The 26,003-nt window shown below is 33.3% G+C and overlaps 4 protein-coding genes, 1 long non-coding RNA gene and 1 pseudogene across 13 annotated transcripts; 5 read left to right on the top strand and 1 right to left on the bottom strand.

The window, feature by feature from the left end:
* The first annotated feature begins 2,048 nt into the window (after positions 1 to 2,048).
* On the top strand, positions 2,049 to 8,074 carry LOC124825205 (ADP/ATP translocase 1, mitochondrial-like). Of its 5 annotated transcripts, none has more exons than XM_047297767.2 (4): positions 2,049 to 2,206; positions 5,949 to 6,493; positions 7,151 to 7,522; positions 7,601 to 8,074. In XM_047297767.2, the coding sequence occupies exons 2-4, from the start codon at positions 5,984 to 5,986 to the stop codon at positions 7,895 to 7,897; spliced, it is 1,179 nt and encodes a 392-aa protein (XP_047153723.1). In that variant the 5' UTR covers positions 2,049 to 2,206; positions 5,949 to 5,983; the 3' UTR covers positions 7,898 to 8,074. The 5 variants fall into 5 exon arrangements, with proteins under 5 accessions (XP_047153723.1, XP_047153722.1, XP_047153720.1 ...); XM_047297766.2 differs by lacking the exon at positions 2,049 to 2,206 and adding an exon at positions 3,841 to 3,981; XM_047297764.2 differs by lacking the exon at positions 2,049 to 2,206 and adding an exon at positions 4,774 to 5,518.
* On the top strand, positions 2,163 to 4,593 carry LOC148196812 (uncharacterized). Its single transcript, XM_047297762.2, has 2 exons — positions 2,163 to 3,981; positions 4,185 to 4,593. Exon 1 carries the CDS (start codon positions 2,595 to 2,597, stop codon positions 3,939 to 3,941), a length of 1,347 nt encoding a protein of 448 aa, XP_047153718.1. The 5' UTR covers positions 2,163 to 2,594; the 3' UTR covers positions 3,942 to 3,981; positions 4,185 to 4,593.
* A 3,034-nt stretch (positions 8,075 to 11,108) lies between the features above and the next one.
* On the top strand, positions 11,109 to 12,016 carry LOC124825164 (protein CANDIDATE G PROTEIN-COUPLED RECEPTOR 7 pseudogene; annotated as a pseudogene). The gene is made up of 3 exons (XR_015780481.1): positions 11,109 to 11,122; positions 11,177 to 11,718; positions 11,804 to 12,016. The product of XR_015780481.1 is annotated as a protein CANDIDATE G PROTEIN-COUPLED RECEPTOR 7 pseudogene (transcript).
* A 252-nt stretch (positions 12,017 to 12,268) lies between these two features.
* Positions 12,269 to 17,849, top strand: LOC124825204 (E3 ubiquitin-protein ligase BIG BROTHER-like). Of its 4 annotated transcripts, none has more exons than XM_047297759.2 (10): positions 12,269 to 13,423; positions 13,528 to 13,589; positions 14,027 to 14,126; positions 14,354 to 14,522; positions 14,770 to 15,004; positions 15,143 to 15,180; positions 15,323 to 15,367; positions 16,385 to 16,518; positions 17,134 to 17,242; positions 17,569 to 17,849. In XM_047297759.2, the coding sequence occupies exons 4-10, from the start codon at positions 14,400 to 14,402 to the stop codon at positions 17,620 to 17,622; spliced, it is 738 nt and encodes a 245-aa protein (XP_047153715.1). In that variant the 5' UTR covers positions 12,269 to 13,423; positions 13,528 to 13,589; positions 14,027 to 14,126; positions 14,354 to 14,399; the 3' UTR covers positions 17,623 to 17,849. The 4 variants fall into 4 exon arrangements, with proteins under 4 accessions (XP_047153715.1, XP_087949483.1, XP_087949484.1 ...); XM_088093357.1 differs by having other exon boundaries at positions 14,027 to 14,215; XM_088093358.1 differs by lacking the exon at positions 13,528 to 13,589.
* A 3,336-nt stretch (positions 17,850 to 21,185) lies between these two features.
* Positions 21,186 to 25,760, bottom strand: LOC124825203 (uncharacterized). The gene is made up of 2 exons (XR_015780062.1): positions 25,632 to 25,760; positions 21,186 to 21,381 (listed from the first exon to the last, which is right to left on the bottom strand). It is a non-coding gene; the product is annotated as an uncharacterized LOC124825203 (long non-coding RNA).
* On the top strand, positions 21,812 to 24,875 carry LOC124825201 (uncharacterized). The gene has a single exon (XM_088092308.1). It carries the CDS (start codon positions 22,518 to 22,520, stop codon positions 24,666 to 24,668), a length of 2,151 nt encoding a protein of 716 aa, XP_087948434.1. The 5' UTR covers positions 21,812 to 22,517; the 3' UTR covers positions 24,669 to 24,875.
* Positions 25,761 to 26,003: the final 243 nt, after the last annotated feature.

Below are 26,003 nucleotides of genomic sequence, written 5' to 3'. Positions count from 1 at the left end.
CAAAATTCGTTAAAGTTTTTGAAAAAAATTTTAATAAATTTTGAAATTCATTAAAGGATTTTTTTTTTCTTCAATGGATTCCAAAATTTATTGAAAAAGGTTTTTTGGAATGTGAGATTGCAGGGAGAAAAATAAAGAGGTGCAGGGAGTAACTCTTTTGAATTTATTCAGTTGGCCTTTAAGTATTGTACCTCGCTTCGGCCTTGTGAGTTTCTTCGTGTATCTTCAATTTTCTTTAAAATACTAAAATTATCTTGCTTTGAAACTTCTTATTTTCAAAGTCGATTTTGGCAAAATAAAATTTTGAAAACCAATTTTGTCTTTATCAAATTTCCAAAATTGATTTTGCTTTTTTAATTTTAATTTACTTTTAACATAATAAATTTATAATTCATATATAGAATTATTAATCAAATAAAAATAAATAAAACATATATATTAAATTCAAAATAAGATAAACTTAAAAAAGAAAAATTGAAAAGAAACACCTAATTTAAAATCCAATAAAGATCCAATTGAATTTCGAGATTTGTCGAGTGTTTTTTGCACTTGTAACTATTTATCACCTTAATAAATGAGAGTATCTTCTATAACTTAGAAGTAAAAAAATAAATCATGGAGGTACATGGAGAAACTCTCTCAACTCTTTAATTTTTTTATCCACCATCAACCATCTTTTATTAGTGCATTTCTCCATAAATTTTAAAATTTTCATTTTATCCCTTCTCATTTTCAATTTCAAACTATACATATCAAAATATTTCAAAAACATGACTAGAATATAAAATATTATATTTTGGATTGTACAATCCAAAATACAAAAAAAAAAAAAAACATTCTTAATTGTATAATCCGAAATATGATTTTTAAAGTTCATGTTGATGTTTGTAAAGCAACAATTATTATGTCAAATGTTTGGTCCTCTTTCATATGAATATGAATATTATTTCTTTTTTAGTCTTTTATAGTTTTTTGATCAACTAGTGATTATTTAGAATCATAGAGAAGTGATAATGTTGCTTGTTGCACTTTTGTAAATATATGCACTTTAAAATTTTTTATATATTTTGAGAAAAAAATCATTGTACTAATAAAATAACTAATTTAATTTTGATTCATAATAAACAACACAAGTAGTTAATGTTTTACTTCCATGTTTATTTATATTTTTTCTTAATTTATCTATGTAAAATGTAATTTATTCTGTTATATATGTTATTTATCATATGTAAAACCAACTTTCTGTTATATATGTTATTAAAAATTTATTCTGTTAACATAACCAAACTATTTTTTAATTAGTCTAATATAAAATTCTTTTAATCATCATTTATTAGGAATTAAATAATTTTATTGTGGAGAATGTTAAAATTATTGTTTGATTGGTAAAATGATTTCTTTTACTATGACATTTTTATTTTATTTTTAGAGAATATCTTTTGATAATGTGATCAGGATGGAAGAATAATTTTTATATTAATCTATTTACAGTTTTAATATTTAGTAGTAAATGAAATAATTTGTACTAACAATAAAATTATGTTAAAATAAATTATTTTATTTGATCAGTAAATTTTATTTAGGATGACATTTTTTTTAATTTGTATGACATATTTTTTTGTTAACGTTGTGATGTCATAAGTGTGGAAGAATAATTTTTTTATATATTATAGTTTTAGTACTTAACAGTAAATGAAATAATTTGTGCCAACAATAAAATTTTTTGATAATAAAATATTTAAAAATGTAAATAATTCAAATTCAATATATATATATATATATATATTGCTCTTAAATTTAGATTAAATGTGTCTGAAGAAATTCCAGACAAATTTTTATGTTACTTGTTACTGAATTATTTTTATTTTGTAGTAAGATAAATATTTATCTACTATTAATATATATATATATATATATATATATATATATATATATATATATATATATATATATTTTCAGGATAAGGTAAAATATTTATTAAACATGGTGGACAAATAATGCTTTTGAAGAAATAGCCAGCAAAATTAGAGAAATCTGCTGCTGAGTAAGAAAGATTTATCTCATCCTAATGTTGAACTGTTGAGGTGAAAGAGATGACAGAAACAGTGAAATTGGTTCCCCTTTATCAAAACAGGGGAAAGCTCCCTCTTTTTTGTCTTTTTCTTTTGCTGCTGCTACTGTGCTACTGATCTTCGCTCACCAATAGGTAAGCCAAAACAAGATCTGTAATCAATATCAGAGGTTGTCATCAATTTTGGTTCTAATCCCAGTGAATATCAGAGTATATTTCTATGTAGGGGTTTAGATTTGAACACATGGGTATATGTTCTTATCACAACATATTAAGCTTCTCATGATTATTTTTAGTTAATGTTCGTTAATTGCCTATACGTGGATTCCATGAGCTTTATTTTATTTTTTAGTTCTGTGAGCAAAAGTTTTGGCTTTCAAGTTTTGTGGTGGTGTTAGGCTTAGTCATCTGGTTGTAAATAAACACTGTTCTGTGCCCGACCCAATTGAGATTTAAGATTTTGTTGTAGTCAGTTTCTGTGTCACCATCTTCTAGAATTAGGGTTTGTGTTTGAGTTCCAAGAATGAATAGTTCGGGTTTGGGTGGTGGCTTTTTGTCTGGTCCCAGCGGGGCGATTTTAGACTTGGAATCTTCATTTCATAGACATCAACAGACTCAACTTGGTCATCCATCTATTACTGGTCAACAGCACTTGAATATCATGGGTGGTCTCGAAAGTGATCACCCCATTGGCCTAATTGAAGTGAAAAATTTGAATGCCGGGTTGAATTTTGGTAAAGGAAAGGCAATTGCTCCTTCCAATAGTAATGAGTTGAGTGAGGAGGATGAACCTAGCTATGCAGAAGAAGGGAATTGTGAGAACCTGGATGGTGGGAAGAGCAAAAAGGGATCTCCTTGGCAGCGAATGAAGTGGACAGATAATGTGGTTAGGCTTCTTATAACAGTGGTGAGTTGTGTCGGTGATGATGGCACTATTGGGGGCATGGATGGTCATAAAAGGAAATCTGTGGTTTTGCAGAAGAAAGGCAAGTGGAAAACAGTCTCCAAGATAATGATAAGCAAGGGTTGCCATGTGTCTCCACAGCAGTGTGAGGACAAGTTCAACGACTTAAATAAGAGATACAAGAGGTTAAATGACATACTTGGAAGGGGAACTTGTTGTCAAGTGGTTGAGAATCCTGCATTAATGGATTCAATACCTAACCTGTCAACTAAGATGAAGGATGACGTTAGGAAGATCCTGAGCTCAAAACACTTGTTTTATAAGGAGATGTGTGCCTACCATAATGGGCAAAGAATACCAAATTGTCATGAACTTGATTTACAGGGTTATTCTATGGAGCATGGGAAGGACTCAAGAAGAGAAAATAATGCATCTGAGGATGAAGATGAAGATCACAATGATAGCGAGGATGATGAGTTGGAAGATGAAATTAATATTAATGCACACGAGGATGGAGGGAGGATGCAGGAACAATGTGATAGAAATATATTAAGTGAGGAGGATGGCCATTTTGGCCCACAAACTTCTCGGATGGACAAATTTGAGGTTGAAATGGCAAGAGTTTTTCAAGACCCCGGAAAGTCATTACGCGAACAAAGAGAGTGGATTAAAATCCAGATGTTGCAGCTTCAAGAGCAAAATATCAGCTACCAAGCCCAAGCTCTTGAACTTGAGAAACAGCGGCTTAAGTGGTTAAGATACTGCAGCAAGAAGGACAGAGAGCTGGAGAGACTGAGATTGGAGAACAAAAGAATGAAATTAGAAAATGAGCGCAGGATCTTGAAACTGAAACAAAAAGAGCTAGAGACAGATTTCAGTACATCTGAAATGTCTTTAGACCCTGCCTCTATAGGAATCCACCGGCCGCAGGGGAGGGAGCATATCAGCTTAGGCAGACAACTGTAGCTGCTTCTCAGAAAAGATCAGCCGTTATTGCTTAAATGAGGTACAAAATGAACCCGTTTCGTTTAAAATGTTTAATAATTTGCGGTTACATTTATAGTGTTACATGGTGGGTTACTAGGCTGTAGATATAAAATTGCATTAACATAGTAAATGAATGATGTATCAATTTGTTCAAAGCTTCCAACCATATTGTTGAGAAGATAGTTCAGTTGACAATATATGTTTTTTTTATATCTTTTGCAGTGCTGTGGCGCTAGCAACTTAGCTGAGATGCGCAAATTCATTTGGAATGTGAATGTTATTGCTCAACTAGTTGTGTGCTTTACCTCATTTAATCACTATATATTGGCATGTGGGATTTTTCCTTTATGACAGAAAAGAAGGATGTTGCTCCAAGACACTTAGCTCTTATTGGTCATCAATTCACCATTGATGTGGCTTTGATTTGTTTTTGTCAACTTAATTGTAACTGTTACACTTGTATCCACATGCAACATGCGTTATTTTTGGCCTTAAAGCTGCATATTGTACACAAAAATAATTGTGCAACTCGGGGAAAAAGGTTACAAGCATCCCTGGGAGTATGCACCAACTTAAATTTGTAACTTTTTTGGTACAGTCTTTATTATAACTTTGTTACGTTAAGCTGCCACATGAAAGCATGCTTGATTCATTTTTCACTATGTATTTTCAAAAAGCACCTTCGTGAAAGCTTTCTAGTCTTCGAAAACTTAATTGTTTCGGTCCACTTTTTTTTTTTTAATTGTCACCGGCGCAGTATTGTTATTTGGTCCTCCCCTTATTTCTATTTTATTGTCTGCTTCTTGTTTAGAATATAGGTTCTGGACCGATCAATGGGATGGTGTGTCTGCCTTTGATTACTTTAATCTGATAGGCTAAGTGGTTGTTTGGTTTCACCTCCAACAATTTAGTACTTGTTACTAGACGGAACAAATATAACCTATCATTTTATGCTTCTGCGTCAATAGTGGAAGGACACAATTTTAGATCCAATGCAACGGATATTCAAACATTATTTGAAACATTGAGTACATATTTTTTCGTCCTAAACCTTATCACTTAAATGCAGAAATTTGCTAGTTTTAGAGTATGCCAACATATTGCCTTATTAACATATAATTTAATGTCGAAAGCATTTGTCAGTCTTTAATCTTGATCACCAAATCAGAACCAGTGGTTTATTCTGCTTTTTTTTTTCTTGATAACTTGTCGTTTTCGTCAATTTTGGGCGATTTCAAGTGGAAATGTTTATATGATAAACAAACAGGCTTCTAATTTATTATAAAAAATCGTCCAACTTGAAAAGTCTTGGGCAAACAAGTCAATGCCAGAAATTTCCATGAAACCTTCTGTTTCAGTTTTCAAGAAGTGGAAGCTCATTTTGCAGCAATAACTATTCCAATATAATATACAAAATCAATCTATTGCTCCAAAACCGTAGGATTTGTGCCTACCATGTACAGCCGTAAGATTTACAGGTTGATACTAACTAAGGAGAAAGAATACTTTTTAACTTATTATGATTACGGTTCGAGACTCCCTAACTTCAGGAGCCTGTAAGGTTTTCATTCAAACGCTTCTTTCTTAATCTCTTATCTCTGTTCTCATTCAAGAACTCAAGACGAAAGATACAATCTGTCAGTGTTTGGTTTGGCTTTAATTTGCGTTTCTATTTATAACCTTGTTCGTATTGATTTACGAGTTAGTTTCTGTTATTTTGTCCTTTTAACTCTTGGATCATGGCTTAAGCTGGTTTGTCTATCTATTTTGGTCGATTTATGTTTATTTAAGACACTCTGTTTACTTGATTCCATAGCTGATTGTTAAATAACTGTATTTCAAATTGAAGTGTGGTTCTAACTGCATACATTTTGACCTATAAATTTCATCATATTTGGACTGAATATGGATGAATTTCTTTGACAAACTAGTTCTCTACTGATCAACTACTCAAGCAATGATGAGTTTCATCATATTCTTTTGTAGTTCATAGTATTTATAAGCATTCAACTACTCAAGCAATGATGATTGATAAACAACAGCACCCAAGGATCGAGCAAAAGCTTGCTGGCCAGCTTCACTTGAGATCCAACTCCAACCTTTCCCCACATGTTGGAACTTGTTACGGAGGTTTGAAAAGGCTAGCTCTGTTTCAGCAGCGATTCTCACTAGCAAATTATTCAAATGCAGGGTTACAGTTCCCTCTCATGCCTGCATGCAAGCCCACAAACTACATGCATTCTGCAGGTTCACCAGTGTTCATCCCATCGCCTTCGGAGAAAAACTGGGGAAGGTTTGCCACTGATTTTCTCATGGGTGGAGTTTCTGCGGCAGTGTCCAAGAGTGCAGCTGCTCCGATTGAGCGTGTAAAGCTTCTCATTCAAAATCAGGATGAGATGATCAAAGCGGGCAGGCTCTCTGAACCCTACAAGGGCATTGGAGATTGCTTTGGAAGAACAATCAAAGATGAAGGGTTTGTTTCATTGTGGAGAGGGAACACTGCTAATGTTATCCGTTACTTCCCAACACAGGTATATTTGTCATTCCAACGTGAAATTTTGTATGGTTGAGACCTACTATGTGTTCATGGACTTGGTCGATTATTACGAACATAGTTTGAGTTTTATAAACTCTCGAAAGGCTCAGTTCTCTGAAATATCAGAACAGAGAGATTGACATGAACCATGAGTAAATTTTTTAATGTCATCAGAGAGATTGAAATGAACTAGGAATCACAAATTAAAAAAACTTGGCTGCACGTTGGTGAAGACTGAGTGAGATCATGAACAGTTGGTTTCATACAATGCAATGATTTCTCCATTCCTATGGTTCTGGTATTTGGATTTTGCATATCTGAAATACCACGTTTTTATCAGTCGCATACATTAACTCAAAATTTTCAATTAGAGTAAGAAATAATGAGTCAACCATGTTCACTCAGATTATCTTCAATCATGGAGATACAAGATCATATACAATCATTCTTCTTCGTTAATATTCTTTTGTCTTGACGTGGGTTTCTATTCATTCTCTTCGTGACATTAAACAAATTTTCTGGTTTAGAGGAAGAACTAATAAAACGTGTATCATGTAAAAATTAGCTTGAACTACAGTGACCTAAGACCATACGATGATTTATCGTCCATTAATCATTAAGCTTGTGACTACTGTCTAATGCTTATATATAGGCCTTGAATTTTGCATTTAAAGACTACTTTAAGAAGCTGTTCAACTTCAAGAAAGACAGGGATGGATACTGGAAATGGTTTGCAGGGAACGTAGCATCTGGTGGTGCAGCAGGAGCCGTGTCTTCAGTGTTTGTATATTCATTGGATTACGCTCGAACCCGCCTTGCCAGTGATGCCAAGGCTGGAAAGAAGGGTGGAGAGAGGCAATTCAATGGCTTGATCGATGTGTACAGGAAGACTATTCAATCAGACGGCGTTGCTGGCCTCTACCGTGGCTTCAACGTATCTTGCGTTGGAATCATTGTCTACCGTGGTTTATACTTTGGCATGTATGATTCTCTGAAACCAGTGGTCTTGGTGGGAACTTTGCAGGTAAGCATTATACTTTTCATGGTCCGTTTTTGGTCACCTAGGTTAGTTTGCTCAATATTTTCATTTCTATTTTTTCAGGATAGTTTCTTGGCTAGCTTTGCTCTGGGGTGGCTGGTTACTATCAGTGCAAGCATTTCCTCGTACCCCTTGGATACGGTTCGCAGAAGAATGATGATGACATCGGGTGAAGCTGTGAAGTACAAAAGCTCTTTGGATGCATTCTCGCAAATCGTGAAGAATGAAGGTTCAAAATCTCTCTTCAAGGGTGCCGGCGCAAACATCCTTCGTGCAGTTGCAGGTGCTGGTGTGCTTGCTGGTTATGACAAACTTCAGTTACTTGTTCTTGGAAAGAAGTATGGTTCTGGTGGGGCTTGATTACCACAAGTGTCATATACTGAATATCTGTGGTACCAAAACTGCATTCAAAGTCAAGTGTTTTATTTATTTATGTGTAAAAATATATATATTTGTCCAATAATGATCAATTAAATATTTGTCCAATAATGATGAATTAAATGAATGAATTCGTAAAGGGCTGATAAAAGGAGTAAATATTTGTGGCAAAACGACAAAATGTATCATATGTAACAAGTAATAAATATAGTTATTTTCCACGTAATTTTTGTATCATTTGACAACTTTTGCAATTCATAATTTAATTAGATATAAATATCACAATAATATAAATAAACTATTTTTTGTTTTCATCGAACAATTGATGAGTAACAAGAAATTTAACATAGTATTTACAATTATCAAGATTAGATTTCATTTCAATTCTAATTTCATGTTAAAACCAATTCACAAATATACTCAAATCTTGTTTTTTGAATCATCAACAAACAACCATGGATTTAGTTCAGAGTCTTAAGATTAATAATGAATTGTGTTTTAACACTTCAAAAGACATATTCAATTTCAATTATAGGTTTAAAAGATATTTTCCAATACTTCAAAAACCAATAATCAAGACATGGGTGATTAAGCCAAAACAAACATTAAGCATAGAAATCAAATACTAAAGTTGAAATGGAAAAAAATATGCACAAAATAGACCAGATTCAATTTATTACATCTAATTTTAACAATATGTTTAACTCTCAATGGAAGAAATAAGAAAGAAATCGAAACAAAAGAGAGATATACGCCCTTTTCTAAGGTTCTTACAACTATTTCATGCTTCAATTGTGTTCCCTTCACATCTCTCCAATTCGTATATTCTCTCTTTTATCAAAACTTAAATGGACATAACACCATAAATGAAGATCAAAGACCCAAAGAGGAGTGTAAGAGCTTCTTAACACACCAAACAATCTTTAAAGGTCTCTCTCAATCACTTTAGGTGAATAAACTATGGAAAAAAAATGAGTCAAACCAAAACATGAATAAATATCTTATTTTGACATCTCAACATAGTTAGATGTCATCAAATAAAACACGAAAAGAATTTTATGTCAAATCATCGTCAAAATATGACTTTGCATAAGTCATTGATGTTCAATACTAGATTTGACCACCTAAATCCAAAATAGATAAAAGTTAATATTATATATATATATATATATATATATATATATATATATATATATATATATATATATATATATATTCAATATCTATCCAACAATGATCAATCAAATGATTGAATTTGTAAAGCACCGAGAAAAGCATGAAGAAAATATAATTCGTATTGCATTTGTGCAAATTTGGTTTCCATATTTATAGAAAATATGTGTTCACTTTGTAAAATTTAAGGTTGGACTTTGTGTTGTGATGTCATATATTTCTTAGTTTTTTATGTATTTAATTTAATAAATACTAGTTATCTATATATTTCGTAAATATTAAGTGGTTATGTCAAGTACTAATAACGTATCATTATAATAATATTTTATAGGTATATGTTAAAGTATCAATTAACTTTTGTTTACCATGATTAATTTATGTCTGGAAAATTTGGTTCATAATTTTTGGTGGAACTTTTTTCTTATCACATTCTTTTTATATGTAAGATTTAGATTTAATTTCATGACTTTATTTTAAGAAAATCAAATTCAATATCATTTATGTTTATGGCAACAGCTTAGCAGTTAGTGTTCTAATGACATATCCCATGCCAAAACTTTCTCCTTATCTATCTCAAATAACGTCAAGGATAAAACCAATAATTCTAAAGGGTGAAAACCCAATTATTTTACAAGATATCATTCATATCCTGTCTTCTATATAAGATGAAAGTACTACAAATAATTTTAGTTCCTCTATTCTTAATTTAAAATTTTAATACTTATTCGAAAATATAGATATTTAATCTTTTGATTTTAAAATTCATTATCTTAATCTAACAACCTATATTACGATATTGATAGTAAAAATATTATAATGATACAAAAAACCAATCAGAATACATCATATGTGCTTTAAAAAGAAAAGAATGTATCGCATGTGGGTTAGTATTAATACTTTAGACATCAAAGTCTTAATTTAAACAATTGGATAAAAATCATTAATTTTAAAAAATTAAAAGACTAAACTTTTATTTTAAAAACGGAGAAACTAAAAATTAAGGATTTGAAAAATTAGAGACTAACCTAATAAAATATGGCTCTGGCATGAGTCATGCCACTCCTCTGCACAGAACATATCCCTTGAGGAGAAGCAGAGAATCTTTTGAATTAGTTTATTAATTACTTGGCGAATGTCTCGTGGCTATTCTTTATTTCTTCATCTTCAGGCTTCACCAGTGCAGACAAAAGGACTGTGCTGTGATTGGAATATGTCAATATAAGTTATACTTTTCGTGTTCGCTTCACTTCCACGCCAGCACTTGCTCATTCTCATCAATTCCTTCGTTTTCTCACATGCCTCGCACTATCTTTTCCATGTGTTCCTCTTTGGTGCAGTGTGCACAGTTTGCCATCCAAAGAACACTAAAAAGAAAAGTAAATTAGACAAAAATGAACTATGAGACATATATTCCGAGAAGTGAAGTGCACCGTTCTACTCTTTGCTTATTTTTAATTATTTAGAGAGTAAAATTCACTTGAGGTGTGATGCATATTCCAGAGAAACAAGCTACCAATGACATATCAGTCCAATTTTTGGGACGACAAATTCACACACTTTAATACAATAGGTATATGGTTTGTATGCTGTATCAATGTCTAGTCAAACTATTGACTGAGTGACGTAGGACAACAGTACACCAAGATTCGAATCAAACGATTATTCGGCCAAATGATAACCAAATGTTCATGAACACTTAAAAATCTTAATTATCACATATAATCAAATCTATATATAAAATATGATTAAATTTATATTGATCATAAATCTATCTTATAACTTATAAATACGAGTTTGAGATAAAAGATAGGTAAGTGTATTATTATATTTAGGTTTAATACCTCTTTTGGTCCCTAGAAAGGGGGCCAATGTTCAATGTGGTCCCACCTTTTTTTAGAAGTGATCCCATCTTTTGTAAAAAGTGTGCAATCAAGTCCTTTTTGGAAACGACGTTAACTTTTTAACGGAGCAGCTGACAGGGTGGACTGAAGTTAGCTACGTGGCTTTGTGCGGGTAATACATGGCAGTGAGAGAGTGATACGTAGTTTGAGTTGCAGAGAAATTAGTAATTTGGGATTTCTTCTGAAGGGTGTTCGTCAACTGCGCACTGGAAACCTCGGTCACCATGGTCGTCCACACCGAGGCCTATAATCTCGACTCCGACGCTTCCCGCGACTACCTCTCCGCCGGTCAGACCCAGCTCCCCTCCCTCTTCTTCCTCTTCTCCATAACCTACTTCGCCATCTTCGTCTTGGCTGGGACGTGTTGTTTTATATATTTCAGTTCATCCGCGTCGTTTTGCTCTTCACCGTCATCGTTTTGATAGGGACGGGATGGTCTTTTCTCAAGCCCTTTTTGCAGGACAGGGAGAAGAAGGTCTTAATGATTGTGATCCCGCTTCAGGTTCTGGCTAACTTGGCTTCCGTTGTGATTGGGGAAACCGGGCCTTTTATCAAAGACTGGGTTACTTGGAATCAGGTGTTTTTGCTTGTGGATATTATATGCTGTTGTGCTATTATTTTCCCCATTGTTTGGTCTATAAGGTCGCTGAGAGAGACTTCCAAAACTGATGGGAAGGCTTCGAGGAATTTGGGCGAAATTTAATACACTTATCATCACCAACCAGTCAGGTAAATTACATGACTTCTGAATAGAAAATTAAACAGTGGCATTGGAGTAAAATAAAAAGTTGTCTACAAATTATAAATCATGCAGGAAGGAAGAAGAGCACTAATCATATATAGTCCAGTTTTGGAAGCTACGCAGATTCTGCATCCAAAGGAATCCAGAGGAAAAATCATAGTTTCAGAATTTAAAGACCCTTTTCTTAGACTGGCAAGGATATCTATTAATTCTTCCATTGGACAAATGGAAAGCTATTTACCAAATATATTAATGTTGAAATTAAAAGTTAGGTTGTTCTATTCCCTCTTTTTCCTTTTCCTCTTCCACTGCTCCTTTCTCAATGGAGCTCTCCTTGGTCTTCTTCCACATAATTTCTCTCCTTGGTCTTCAAATTCTCGGCGCGTGCCTCGGCCTCGATCTGCAGCTGGCGGAAGATCTCGTCAAAATCTCGGTATTCGGTTTTTTGGGATTGGTATAGGCCAGAGAATTCGCGTTTGACGGCGGCGAGTAGATCGTCGACGTAAAGGAGGTGGAGGATGCTCCAACATCTTTGATCACTGCAATGCCACAAACAGTCTGAGATAGGTTTTTTCTGATTTGGGAAATTGAAAAAAAAAATGGAAAAGATGGGTTAGGTTTGTGGAGGATATGGGAAATGCAGAAGATGATGGAACACGCACTGACACCCACTCACAGCCACGTATTACCCACACAAAGCCACGTAGCTAACTTCAGTCCACCCTGTCAGCTGCTCCGTTAAAAAGTTAACGCCGTTTCCAAAAAGGACTTGATTGCACACTTTTTACAAAAGATGGGATCACATTGAACTTCTAAAAAAAGGTGGGACCACATTGAACATTGGCCCCCTTACTAGGGACCAAAAGAGGTATTAAACCTTATATTTATTACAAAATAATATTTTTGACAAATATACCCTCACACGACACGATTTTTGACTGTGATTCCTAACTCACCTTTTTCTTCCTTCCATTATACTCAATTTTCTCATTATTAGTTAATATAAGACTTAAACTCATTTTAATTTTCAATCAGTTTTTACTCGTGCTAATTACGATTGTTATCTTTTTGTTTGTTATTATGAAATACACTTGCTTAACCATCCATAAAAAGGACCTTTTGATACTGTTTGACTCTATTTTAGAGAAAAAATTATCCAAAAGATATAATATCAATATTACATAAACTCAATTCACACGTATTCACACTATCTTCAACCAAGACTTAAAACAATAAATTTATAAATTGTGTGTGCTCAACTTTTTCATCACTATTTAATTTAATGTAACTTAGACTTCACATCTAAATTGTGAAGTGTATGAGTGCTTAAAAAAGACATAGTATGATATGATATAATAATTAAAAATAAAATAAATTTTCTATAAAACTATTTTCACAATATATATTAAGGAAAAATGTTTATAAATTATTTTTAATTTGTTGAGCTGAGTTAATATATTATAAAAAAATAAATATAATGGTTAAATAAATGCATAAAATAAAAGAGAAAAACAGAAACGGTTGGAGAAGAGGTGCGATGCAGGTGATCATGATCTATATCAATGGAGTTGGCGTGTTCCTTCATGAAGTGCTTAAAGGTGGAGAAAGCAGAGTTAACAGAGGAAGTTACAAAGCTTTTCATTCGTTCGTTCTTGGTTCATTCATTTTCATTCGGCACCAAAAGAGATCAAGGTCAGTTTCTTCATATTCCTTCCATTCAATTCGCTTTTTCCATTTTATACTCATGCATTCCGTTTTCATCTTCACTTCACCTATCACCATTTTTCTTTTTACAGTTCTAGAATCAAGCAACTGCGAGATTTATGTTCTAATTCTCTGCTTCCGTCCAACTAAACAGGTACTCCACGTTGAGTTTTTCTTTTCTTCTCCAGAGATCGAAGATTTCACTATTCGTTCCTCGAGAGTGTTTAAGCTCTGTTTCCTTTTCCACTTGATTAGTGCGCTTTCAAGTTTTGCCGGGAAAATGCTTCATGCAACTTTGTTCCTCTTTTTTAGAATCTGACAACTGCAAAAATTATGCAATAATGTCGTTCGTATCCAATGATTGTTTTATACGTAGTGTATATCAGGATTTTAATTTTGTTCAGTAATAAATAAATTAAAATTGTTAGTGTATCTTAATTGTTTCATTATTTTCGAGATCAATAACTATGAGTAGTGATGTACTACTTATTATTGACTTTCATAGTTATTGTAATCAGGACAATAATTATTTGGGCTTTAGGGACTACAGTATCTAGAAAGACCTAATCATTTCTTTATCTCAAAATTCAGGTTAACATTTTAGAGTAGCTGACTGATCTGGCGTTGATTGCTTCAGTTTTACTGACGAACATGCGGAATTGAATACTTGAATTCACTCTACAAATTACCTGTACGTGAATTCATTCTGCACATTACCTTTTGCGATTCACTCTGCAGATTACTTGTCCGTGAATTCACTCTGCAGATTCACCATTTTCTGTAAATTCACATTACTGATTCACTATTTTCTATGAATTCACTCTACAAAGTACTTGTCCGTGAATTCACTCCGCAGATTCACCATTTTCTGTAAATTCACATTACTGATTCACTATTTTCTATGAATTCACTCTACAGACTACTTGTCCGGCAGATAGAATTCAAGATCAGTTAGAATCCACACATGGAGATCCGTTACAATAACATGAGCTATCCCTACAGTACAGCAGGAAGCTTTATTGAATATGTTGAAGGTCTCACATACGAACATGTTAACTTCATTTTTTCTGGTGCCTCACATGCTCAGGTACCTTCAGAGATATTATCTACAATTATGTTTGGATATTGATAGATTTTTCGCACCCTTTTAATTGTTTCCTTTTTGTAGATTTGTTGGGATACATAGCTAAGTTTGATATACATTGTAGAACTTTTCAAATATAGAATAAAGGTCCTCTATTAAAGGGTTTATATACAATATTATTCATGATATTTTCGTACGAGTAGAACTCTGGTTGAAAGTTGCAAGTAAAAAAGTTTCCATATATATACAGGAGAGTTCATACCCTTCAAGTTCGACTACAAGCTTTTACAAATCTGGGCTGTCTGAACCGGGCAGTACCTCGTACTATCAGGATAGTAATGGTTACGAGGTGAATTATCATGAACAATTGATGGATGAGTATAGAAGGCACTCGGAAAAGTCTGCAACAATCAATGAACAAATGACAACAGTACGTATAGAAAGGGAAGGAGTAAACAATGTCACACTAGACAGTTCTACTGAATGTAAGCTACAGAGTTTCATCATTGGAAATTTTTACCAAATATATTATCCACTTAAACCCCTTTTGCAGATCCGTAGTTCGATACCAATGTATAAAATGTATGCTCAAAATTAAAACAAATCCATCTCTTTTCTTTCAGGTCCGAGAAGGCATCATAATGATTTTAATGACTATGAGGTATTTTTATTAAATTTCTGTTGCATTAAATATTTAAATAATTAAATGGATATTGTTTCAACATTGAAGTTGTCTCTATGCCTACAGCACAATCACCAATTAATTAGAATGAGCTAAGCCATTTTTTCATAATTTTTTTCAGGTCAGTTGGGAAGACAATATTGATCCTGACAACATGACCTATGAGGTTGGACTGAAAATAGCCTTCCTTTAGTTGTCCACATATATTTCTCCCCTAAAAGTAAACTAATCTTATTTTTGGTTTCTTAAAAGTATACAACCAATATTCTAGATGTATATAATGGTAAGTTTTAGAATTGTTTGATTTTTAGAGCCTATACCTTCAACCTTTTCCTTTTTGGTCGTCTTTGGCTTTACTCCTGCACAAGACTTCCTCCTTCGTTTCTTCCAGCATAATGCATTATGTTATATCCACGCTACTACAGCATCATTTTACCAAAAAAATGTTCAAAAGTTGTATAATGGTAGTTATAATCCAGAAACTTGATTTTTATTATGGTTTTAACAATTGCTTATAATAGTTACCCAGGAGACAGTTGTGGGATTGATTTAGCAATTAGGACCTTTTGTCACTCATTATAGTTGCAAGTAAGGAAGGCGCTGCTAAACCTCTATACCATTTTAAAGATTATTTAGTTTAAACAAGATAGCATGATATTGATAACCCTTGCCTTCCCCTATAAAAATAGACTAATGGGTGGTGGAAGTTAAGGGTTCAAAACCAATGGATGGGTGCGTGAGACAGTTACCAATGTAACAGACAACTATACGGCCGACCATCCAACTTAAATTATCACGGTTTATTGGTTGATAGGGGTTATAATTTGCATGACATGCCTGTCGTTCTGATAATAATGAGTACTTAGTTGTAAAAGTCAAGTTCTTTGTCTCCTTCGTCAGTAGTACAATACTTTTTCTTAATAGTATCCTTTTTCATGTTAGTTATTGAAGAAATTCTGGGACAGTATTCTTTTATCTTCTCTGTAAATCCCTTTGTACTTGCTAATGATGTGCCACCTGGTGATGGAAAAGGCTTGGTTGTTGTTACCAGTGAAAATCTAAATTACTTGTTCTAGAACATCTCGATGAATAACAATAGATAAAAGTTGGAAGTACAGACTTCTTTCACTTGGTTTTATTCTTTTAGCTTTTCCTCACATTGATACCATTTTATTTATCGTAGGAACTACTTGAATTAGGTGAGACAGTTGGAACTGAGTGTCGTGGTCTCACCCAAGAACAAATTTCATCGATTCCAGTATCGAAGTACAAGTGTGGACGCTTTTTCTTCTTTAGGAAGAAGTCACGGGAGGAGAGGTTATTTTCCGTTTCTAGATTTTGTTTTAGTTTTCTGAAAAAGAAATTATTTCATATAATCTTTTCTGTTTAGTAATTTTTTTTCAGAATTATATGCCTTCTTAGCCCTGTTAAACTACGATTGCCTACCAAGAGGTTAATAAATAAAATAATGATACTTTGACAACATTTTTTTGATAATATTTTAACATCATTTATGTGTCATTTTATGATTGGTCCAAAATTATTTCACAATCAATAATAATAATTATAAACAATAATATGGACCAATCAGATAATGATACGTAGATGATATTAAAATGTTATCAGAAAAAATATTATCAAAGTATCATTATCCTAATAAATATGGATGCGGTAACATACAAATGAGTTATATTATATAAAAAAAAATCATTAATGGATTTATTAGGTGTTCCAAGTCTATCACTAAGAAATAGAACATGTGCATGAGGTAGATTATATTAGAACTCTGTAAATACTTTGGTATATTGAGCCCATTGCAAACTTGAATTGCAACTAGAGTCCTCCTTTATCTATTGTTTTCTTGACAGAAGAGCAATTTTTTGGATATTGACTCCTCCTTAATGTGCTATTCTGATTCATTTTCATGTTTAGATGCGTGATTTGTCAGATGGAATATAGAAGAGGGGACAAGAGGATGACTTTACCATGCAAACATGCCTATCATGCTAGCTGTGGGAACAAATGGCTTAGCATCAATAAGGCAAGTTGTTTAGGAATGAGATCTCGAAGTGCGTAATAGACTCCGAACTTCAGAATCTATCAAAGCATTACTGAAATGAAAAATACAAATGTTGAAAATTTTATAAATATAAGCATTTTAACGAGAGATCACGAGGCATATAAAGATTAATTTAGGTTTCCCACTGGCAATTACTACTCCCAAATTTTCTCTGTGAAATGCATATTTTTTAGGATTCACGTTAGTTGTTGATTCCCATTAATTTATAATAACGAGTTCGTTAAATACTTGTAGTGCTCAATTTCGCATATGCTGAAATGCCTCTTATTTTCTGTGTTGTTTTTTAGGCTTGCCCTATGTGTTACAGAGAGGTGATGGTGGACGTGTCAAAACACAAATAGTCACCTGCGAGCGAATAGAAGCACCCTACCTGTATATGATTCGGTTTTTCCTTATGCCTAAATATCTCCTTTTTTTTTTATCAGCTATTAAATAATGTATTATATAGGTATCAGGGTTACCCTTTCTCATTTACAAAAATGAAAAATGATCAATCTTTCCTAGTACAACCTACCAAAAAATCGTGGTTGATTAATATTTAAGTGTATTTATAGTAATTTTTTCAAAACCACCTTACTAACATATTCCTACTCAAATACCCTATAACAGTACTTGCCAAACACATACAAACCATGAAACCATGCTTCAGCTTTGGGCAATACTATAAATATGCCTTAAAAACATAAATCATAACTCACAATACAAAGCTTGATATAAACATAGATTCCCTATATGATAAAATCCATAACACATTAGACACAAAATAAGGACAGCCCACTGCATAAATGGTTGGCAGCTAAGAGGATCAAAGAAATGGAAGCCGCAGAGAGGATTCAAAACGCATAACGCTTTTATCATAAAGGCAGAATTATGTGCAATAATTTCACCAATTTAGTAGTTTTTTATTTATTTTGAATTAACATCTCCTGCTATGTGTTTTGAGTACCGAAACCTAAACTAGTCAAGATATTATATGTAGTATAAATGCGCGTATGATAGGTTTACACACGTTTTCACCAATATTACTATTAAATTATATAATACTATTATATTCATGTGCACACAAAAATTAGAATCACCCCGATTATCTAGTAATCGGTAGATAATCTTTATATCATATATTACTACAGTACACACTGTAGAGAAAAGTATTTTAATTTTTTTTTACTTTTTCCTTATATTTTGTATATAATTTTTCTTTCAAATTTTAGAAAAATGTGAATTATTCCATTTTCTAAGATATTGTTATGATTTTTAAAGTTAAAATACAAAAAACTGGTGTTTTTGAAAAGTGCATAAAAAATTACAAAAAAGATCGATGCAAATAGCTTTTCAGAGGTCAGAGGCCGACAAAAGAACTATTATGTCAAACTGATAATTGCTTTTTGCACCTCTTATTTATTTATTTAAAATAATTGTTTTAAATTTTGTTTTCTATTTCTTGAAATAAAAGTATAAATAAAATGAGACAATGGTGAAGTTAAATATTATATTTATTAAAATAAAAAACTAGTGTTACTTAATTTTTATGTTAAGTATGGGAATGAAAATAATTCAAAAGTAGGATTAAAAATAAACGCATTTCACGGCACCCACTCTATTTTCTTTTTCACTAAAAATTGGTAAACACGGTCTAGTATATGAATTTCACATATCTTATATAAAAGTTATATCAGTCTTTAGACAATTATTTTGAGATTAATTTCCATATACTCTTACTGCAAAACAAATTATTCTTTCAATCAATAATAATCCATATAACCTTTTCAGTACTTATTGAAAAATCAACGACTAATCATGACAATTAATAATTTGATGGCATCATAAAAATTCAATAAATTATAAAGTATCTACTCTAATTTTTATTACGAAAATAAAAAAGGGTTTAAACTCGTGTTGCTAAACTAAAATATACAAAATTAAACAATTTTCTTTCCAATTTAAAACTTTTTTACACATGTATTTTTGTATCCTTCATTTATACTTGTATTAAATAATGAATTCAAATATATTGTTATAATATCTATTGATTATTGTGATATGATAACAAAGTAAATTCTTAATAAATGTATTTTTTCTGTAAATATAAATAAATAATTGTGTTTAAAAAATCATTATAAAAATTTTCTGAGAAAAAAATAGCTCTATAATTATCGCAACATTTAATACTGGATTCCATGATTTGACGAAAGGGCTATTGATATCTTTTTGTTTTTTATAACACCGCCATCTTCTATCAATTTATGCAAGAACGTGGTTTCGTGATACACACAACAACAATATTTTTGTCCCTCCAATTTTGAGATAAGTAATACTTTTTCTTTGTTATTTCTTAGCAAAAACTATAGTTGTGATTTCTTTGTAATATAGTTGTATTTTTCTATCAACTTAGTTGTCAAATGCTGATGAATAAATAAACTTTAAAATTAACTTCGATCTTTTTACCTTCGTTTTAAATTATTAAAAGTTAATAAATACATAAAACTTGAAATTAATTTTTATTTCAAATTTATTATCATTTTCAAATAAATTCTTACATTTATATAATTGTATTTTAGTAAATTCCTTTTATTATAAAGTGTAGTAAGAATCTATATGCAATTAAGCATGAAAGTAAAAAACGAAATCATTTTAAAGAATTTTAATTTATTTAAGGCCTATAACTAAATTCAAACTCTCACGGATCAGACTTTCATTCTACCTTTTACTTTTATAACTAATAATCTAATGTCAGATCTTTCTTGTTAAAATTTGGTGCTTATAGAGACAAACTTTTTTTTTATTGATGAATATTAATAAAGCTTCAAGTACTACACTATATTTTCTTCTTACTTGTAAAAACTAATGCTGACAAATTGAAATAACAAATCTTAAAAAAAATCACTACACCATAAATATCATAATATAATAAATACTTTAGGAAAAAGTTATTTTTTAATTACCTAAAGAGTAAAAGTTAAATATAAAGTCAATTACATTACGCATAAAAGTTAAGAAGAAGCGATATATGTTTTAATTTTACATCATTATTCAATAACTAATTATTGTATATATGACCAACATTCATTCACTTTTTAAATAATACTTATCAAAAATTCAATACAGCGGTTTTTTTATTAAATTCAAAAATTAAAGAGTTATAATTCTGATACATGGTTTGATCTCATTGTTTTTAAATACTATTATAATGGTCAAACTCATATTATTTTTATGATTCAAACTCTTATTTGAAGTTTTTAGTTGAATAAAAATAACCAACTAACAGGGTTGAAGGACAACCATGCTCTTAAATATATGTATGTGAACAAAAAACATATATTAAAATAAGTCCACCTCTTAACTACGAATCAAATTTTTTATTAAAGGATATCTCAAATTTAAAAAACGAAAAAAGAATAAGCAAGAACCAATATATACCAAATTTAAAATAAAATAATACACTAAGTTAATGTATGAAATTAAGAGCATCGATCAATTTAACTACATAAACAATTGCATTTCAATTCCTGAAATTAAGATATAACATTTGTGAATTCAGGAATTAATTGACCAAACTTTTTATAATTTCCTAATAAAAATATGTTCAACATATTGAATAGGAGAAAATAAAAAAATTGATAGAAAATTTCTTAAAGTGCCCATAGAATGCATATACCTACATCTAGATTAAAATTGATTTTAAAAAATTATTCTTGAATATTCATATAAAATTGAATGGCCGAAATTATCTCCCCAAAAAGCTAAACTTTGTAAACTCCATATAAACATAATTTATATAATATAATATAATATTAAAATTATTTTATAGAAAATTAATCTCAACTCTTTGTTTTCCTTGAAGGAGTAAGCATACCAGTGAAATGAAGTATAAAAAAGAATAATAATCTTACCCCTCAACCCAAAATGGAATGGTTAAAATTGCTTCTTACTATATATATCAGAGAAGTTGAATTTTACAAGATATTATCTATTTTCATGAAATTTAAGGGAAAGAAATTAGGTTTAAGGAGAACCTGAGGGGAGGGAAGATTATTGATGGCTTCCCACGAAATTGTGAATATAATTCCTTTCCCACAGCTGGCCACACCAACACGTTGACACTGTCAACATCAATTATTTATGAACCCAGGTTAGATTAGAACTATGTCAAGAACATAATAAATCTAGCACCATGTCAAGAACATAATAAATCAGAAAGAGTAATAAGTGGAGCAAGTTGTGTTTATCTCTACAATTAAAATGACTATCAAAATGCAACCAATGGATCGTCTTATATGTAGAATACATGCCTCTGAAAACAACACGATGATGGCAGAGTAACAACAGTAGCAGCATTATCTAATATGTCTAAAACAGTACATATAGCAAGTATAATGAAATCACTAGGAAAAATGAGTCCTACCTGCAGAGTTCGCACTAGACCAGTAATGTAATGGAAAATTACAATCGAATAGGGAAACCACTCAAAATGCAGCTAAGAACATTAGTTAGTTAGATGCTCAATGTTAATGTGGAAAAACAAACATTAGTCAAGTATCAATAATATTACATCAACAGTTAAAACATGAAAACCTAGTAAAATGGGGTAACTGATCAAAGGTTCATAAGGCAATATTTTGTACGGATGAGAAAAACAGTAAAATGGTCTACAGTAATCATACCAAGATAAAATTATATTATAACGTCACATTATCATGGGGATAATTTTAATTGTAGTCATTGTCATGACTTGAGAATGTAAGTTTGCCTATTGATAGGGATGTCTGGTAGGTTTTTGTTTTGACCGACACCCTGACATTTGACTTCAATATGATGTTTGGTACTTCTGGCTTGCTCCAATATAATCACTGGTTCTGTAAAGTTTAATGGAAATAATAATAGCTGGCTGCTTTAACACGCATTGTCAAAATTTGATCCATTTCAACTAGTTCTTACGTCCAACCATGCCATTGCGAACCTTCTTTCTTGACTTTGTTGCTAATCCATATCGTAAGAAATATGAATTCACATAATGGAGGCCCGCAACTTCAACTCCGAATAATGATTTGAACAAAAAGGGGAATGTGCAGCATGTATATTAAATCCTCAACCAGTCTGTCAATGCATTTTAACAAATAAACAGTATCAGCCATAACTGAGAGTTAACACTATATAAAGGGTTTCGAGCATACTCTGCAAATGCAAGCATAGAGCATAGCTCATCTAAACAGCGACTGGTGCTGCACACTGACAGAAGATGAGAACATCAGCAGGGCCGAGGCACTGGCCTCGACTCATCTATGGATTGGCATTTTGTCTAATTGCTATCACTGTCGCTGGAGATGATTATAAGCCTTACTATGCATCCCAGCCAACCTACTACTCTCCACCACAGCATGCAAAACACCCACCCCACCATCACAAAAAACCTCCACATGCACACAAATCTCCACCTTCACCTTATGTCTATAAGTCACCCCCACCTCCCTCTCCTTCACCCCCACCTCCATACATCTACAAGTCTCCTCCACCACCATCCCCATCACCACCCCCACCATATGTTTATAAGTCTCCTCCACCTCCATCTCCTTCACCACCCCCTCCATACGTGTATAAATCTCCTCCACCTCCATCCCCATCACCACCCCCTCCTTATGTTTATAAGTCTCCACCACCTCCATCCCCCTCACCTCCTCCACCATATGTGTACAAGTCTCCTCCTCCACCGTCTCCATCACCTCCACCTCCTTATGTCTACAAGTCTCCACCACCTCCATCCCCCTCACCTCCTCCACCATATATTTACAAGTCTCCTCCTCCACCATCTCCATCACCTCCCCCTCCTTATGTCTACAAGTCTCCACCACCTCCATCCCCCTCACCTCCTCCACCATATATTTACAAGTCTCCTCCATATGTCTACAAATCTCCCCCTCCACCATCTCCATCACCTCCCCCTCCTTATGTCTACAAGTCTCCACCACCTCCATCCCCCTCACCTCCTCCACCATATATTTACAAGTCTCCTCCATATGTCTACAAGTCTCCTCCTCCACCATCTCCATCACCTCCCCCTCCTTATGTCTACAAGTCTCCACCACCTCCATCCCCCTCACCTCCTCCACCATATGTGTACAAGTCTCCTCCTCCACCGTCTCCATCACCTCCACCTCCTTATGTCTACAAGTCTCCACCACCTCCATCCCCCTCACCTCCTCCACCATATATTTACAAGTCTCCTCCATATGTCTACAAGTCTCCTCCTCCACCATCTCCATCACCTCCCCCTCCTTATGTCTACAAGTCTCCACCACCTCCATCCCCCTCACCTCCTCCACCATATATTTACAAGTCTCCTCCATATGTCTACAAATCTCCCCCTCCACCATCTCCATCACCTCCCCCTCCTTATGTCTACAAGTCTCCACCACCTCCATCCCCCTCACCTCCTCCACCATATATTTACAAGTCTCCTCCATATGTCTACAAATCTCCCCCTCCACCATCTCCATCACCTCCCCCTCCTTATGTCTACAAGTCTCCACCACCTCCATCCCCCTCACCTCCTCCACCATATATTTACAAGTCTCCTCCATATGTCTACAAGTCTCCTCCTCCACCATCTCCATCACCTCCCCCACCTTATGTCTACAAGTCTCCACCACCTCCGTCCCCCTCACCTCCTCCACCATATATTTACAAGTCTCCTCCATATGTCTACAAGTCTCCTCCTCCACCATCTCCATCACCTCCCCCTCCTTATGTATACAAGTCTCCATCACCTCCATCCCCCTCACCTCCTCCACCATATATTTACAAGTCTCCTCCATATGTCTACAAATCTCCCCCTCCTTATATCTACAAGTCTCCACCACCTCCATCCCCCTCACCTCCTCCCCCATATGTATATAAGTCTCCTCCTCCACCATCTCCATCACCTCCCCCTCCTTATGTATACAAGTCTCCACCACCTCCATCCCCCTTACCCCCTCGACCATATTTGTACAAGTCCCCTCCTCCACCTTCTCCATCACCTCCCCCTCCTTACATCTACAAGTCCCCACCACCACCATCTCCATCACCACCCCCTCCATATATTTATAAGTCTCCTCCCCCACCATCTCATTCACCACCTCCTCCATATGTTTACAAGTCTCCGCCACCACCATCCCCATCACCACCACCTCCTTATGTCTATAAATCTCCACCTCCTCCATCCCCTTCACCTCCACCACCATATATCTACGAGTCACCACCATCTCCATCCCACATGCCTCCACCATATGTCCATAGGTCCCCATATGTGTACAAGTCTCCACCTCAACCTCCTCATCATCTCCACAAGTACTCGCCACATCACCTTCCCTACCTCTATAACTCCCCACCACCTCCTGCAGCAGGCTATTAAGTTAACTAAATCAACTTGTATCGTTTCAATAAATATATGCAAAATATTGCTGCGATTACCACTAAGACTTCGTCAATATTACAGGGTCTACACTGAAGAGCCTTGTTATGAATGTAGCCCTGTTGAGTCATTTGTTAGTGTCAATTCAAAAGTTTGCTTAATTTTAAATTTTATCATATGATATTATATACATTAATTTGTTGCTAAGTTTCCATTTTGGCATTTCCTTGTTTCTATGATATGATCTTAATGTAGTTCGTGCCCTGCTCCTACGATAAAAAGATTCTATTCGATATATTAAAATGAACCTCGTAGTAATCTCTTGTCGAAACATTAGCTGTTTGTCTCTAGATTTAAACGTGGAATCTTTGAGAATGATGGGATCTGAAAGAAAATATAAATAATAATAATAATAATAATAAATAATAGAAAAAGACATGTTGTCTCCATGAGATATTGATGTTTACTCAGATAATGCACTACTGAAACTCATAAAGAGACATTGACTCAAATTAAGCACAGGGTTTTCGACATGTCTCTTTCGAACGTTAATTAATTAGTCAGAATAATCAACATACGAACACCAACCCAAAAGTTAATTATTCTGGAATTTAAGACGGCACATAACCCAACTGAAATTCTTCCTAATTTATCAATCACACACTACTTAGACAATAGTCGATGGCGTAATCATGCTTGAGTACAACATGGGCAAAAGTTTGAACGAGATATTCCAAAATGGAAAATCACCATGCCATCTCAAATAGAAATATCCTCCTTGGGACCAATAATGTAATGCAACCTAAACCCTATTTGGAAAGGGAGAAACTGAAGGATGGATATTCCGAAGATAATTAAAACGTTAATCATTTAACTTGAGCAATTAATTAATTAACTATTATGACGCATGATAGATAATTAAACATTGTAATTGTACAAGAGGCACGGGAATTAGAACCTTACAATGTTTCTTCAAGTATAGTGGCTGAGGCTTTGGGTGTGAGAGAGAGAAGCGACCTTCAATTCTTCAAAACAATGTAAGTGCAACGCAAAATACGAGGAAGGACTGTGATTCTTAGCGGCAAAAGTGATATTGAAAACTATTCACTTTGTAACTCGTTTGAATAATATTATAATATATTCATATTTTAAGTTAAAAATTTAAAATAATATAGTTAAAACATTAGTATATTATTAATTATTAAGTGTTTTTTTCATTAGCAGATGTCAAAATATCCCTCTGCATACTAACCAATTTTATGCTGACAATGAACTGTTCTACTGGAGCAACAGATTAATTTGTTGTGCAAAAGAATCTCTAGCTCTCATCATGTA

Source organism: Vigna umbellata, chromosome 6 (assembly GCF_029865625.1).
Source record: "Vigna umbellata cultivar VRB3 chromosome 6, Vumbellata_1.0, whole genome shotgun sequence".
Classification (NCBI taxonomy): Eukaryota; Viridiplantae; Streptophyta; class Magnoliopsida; order Fabales; family Fabaceae; genus Vigna; species Vigna umbellata.
The sequence above is the reverse complement of the archived record's forward strand: the minus strand, read 5'-3'. Positions and strand labels throughout refer to the sequence as shown.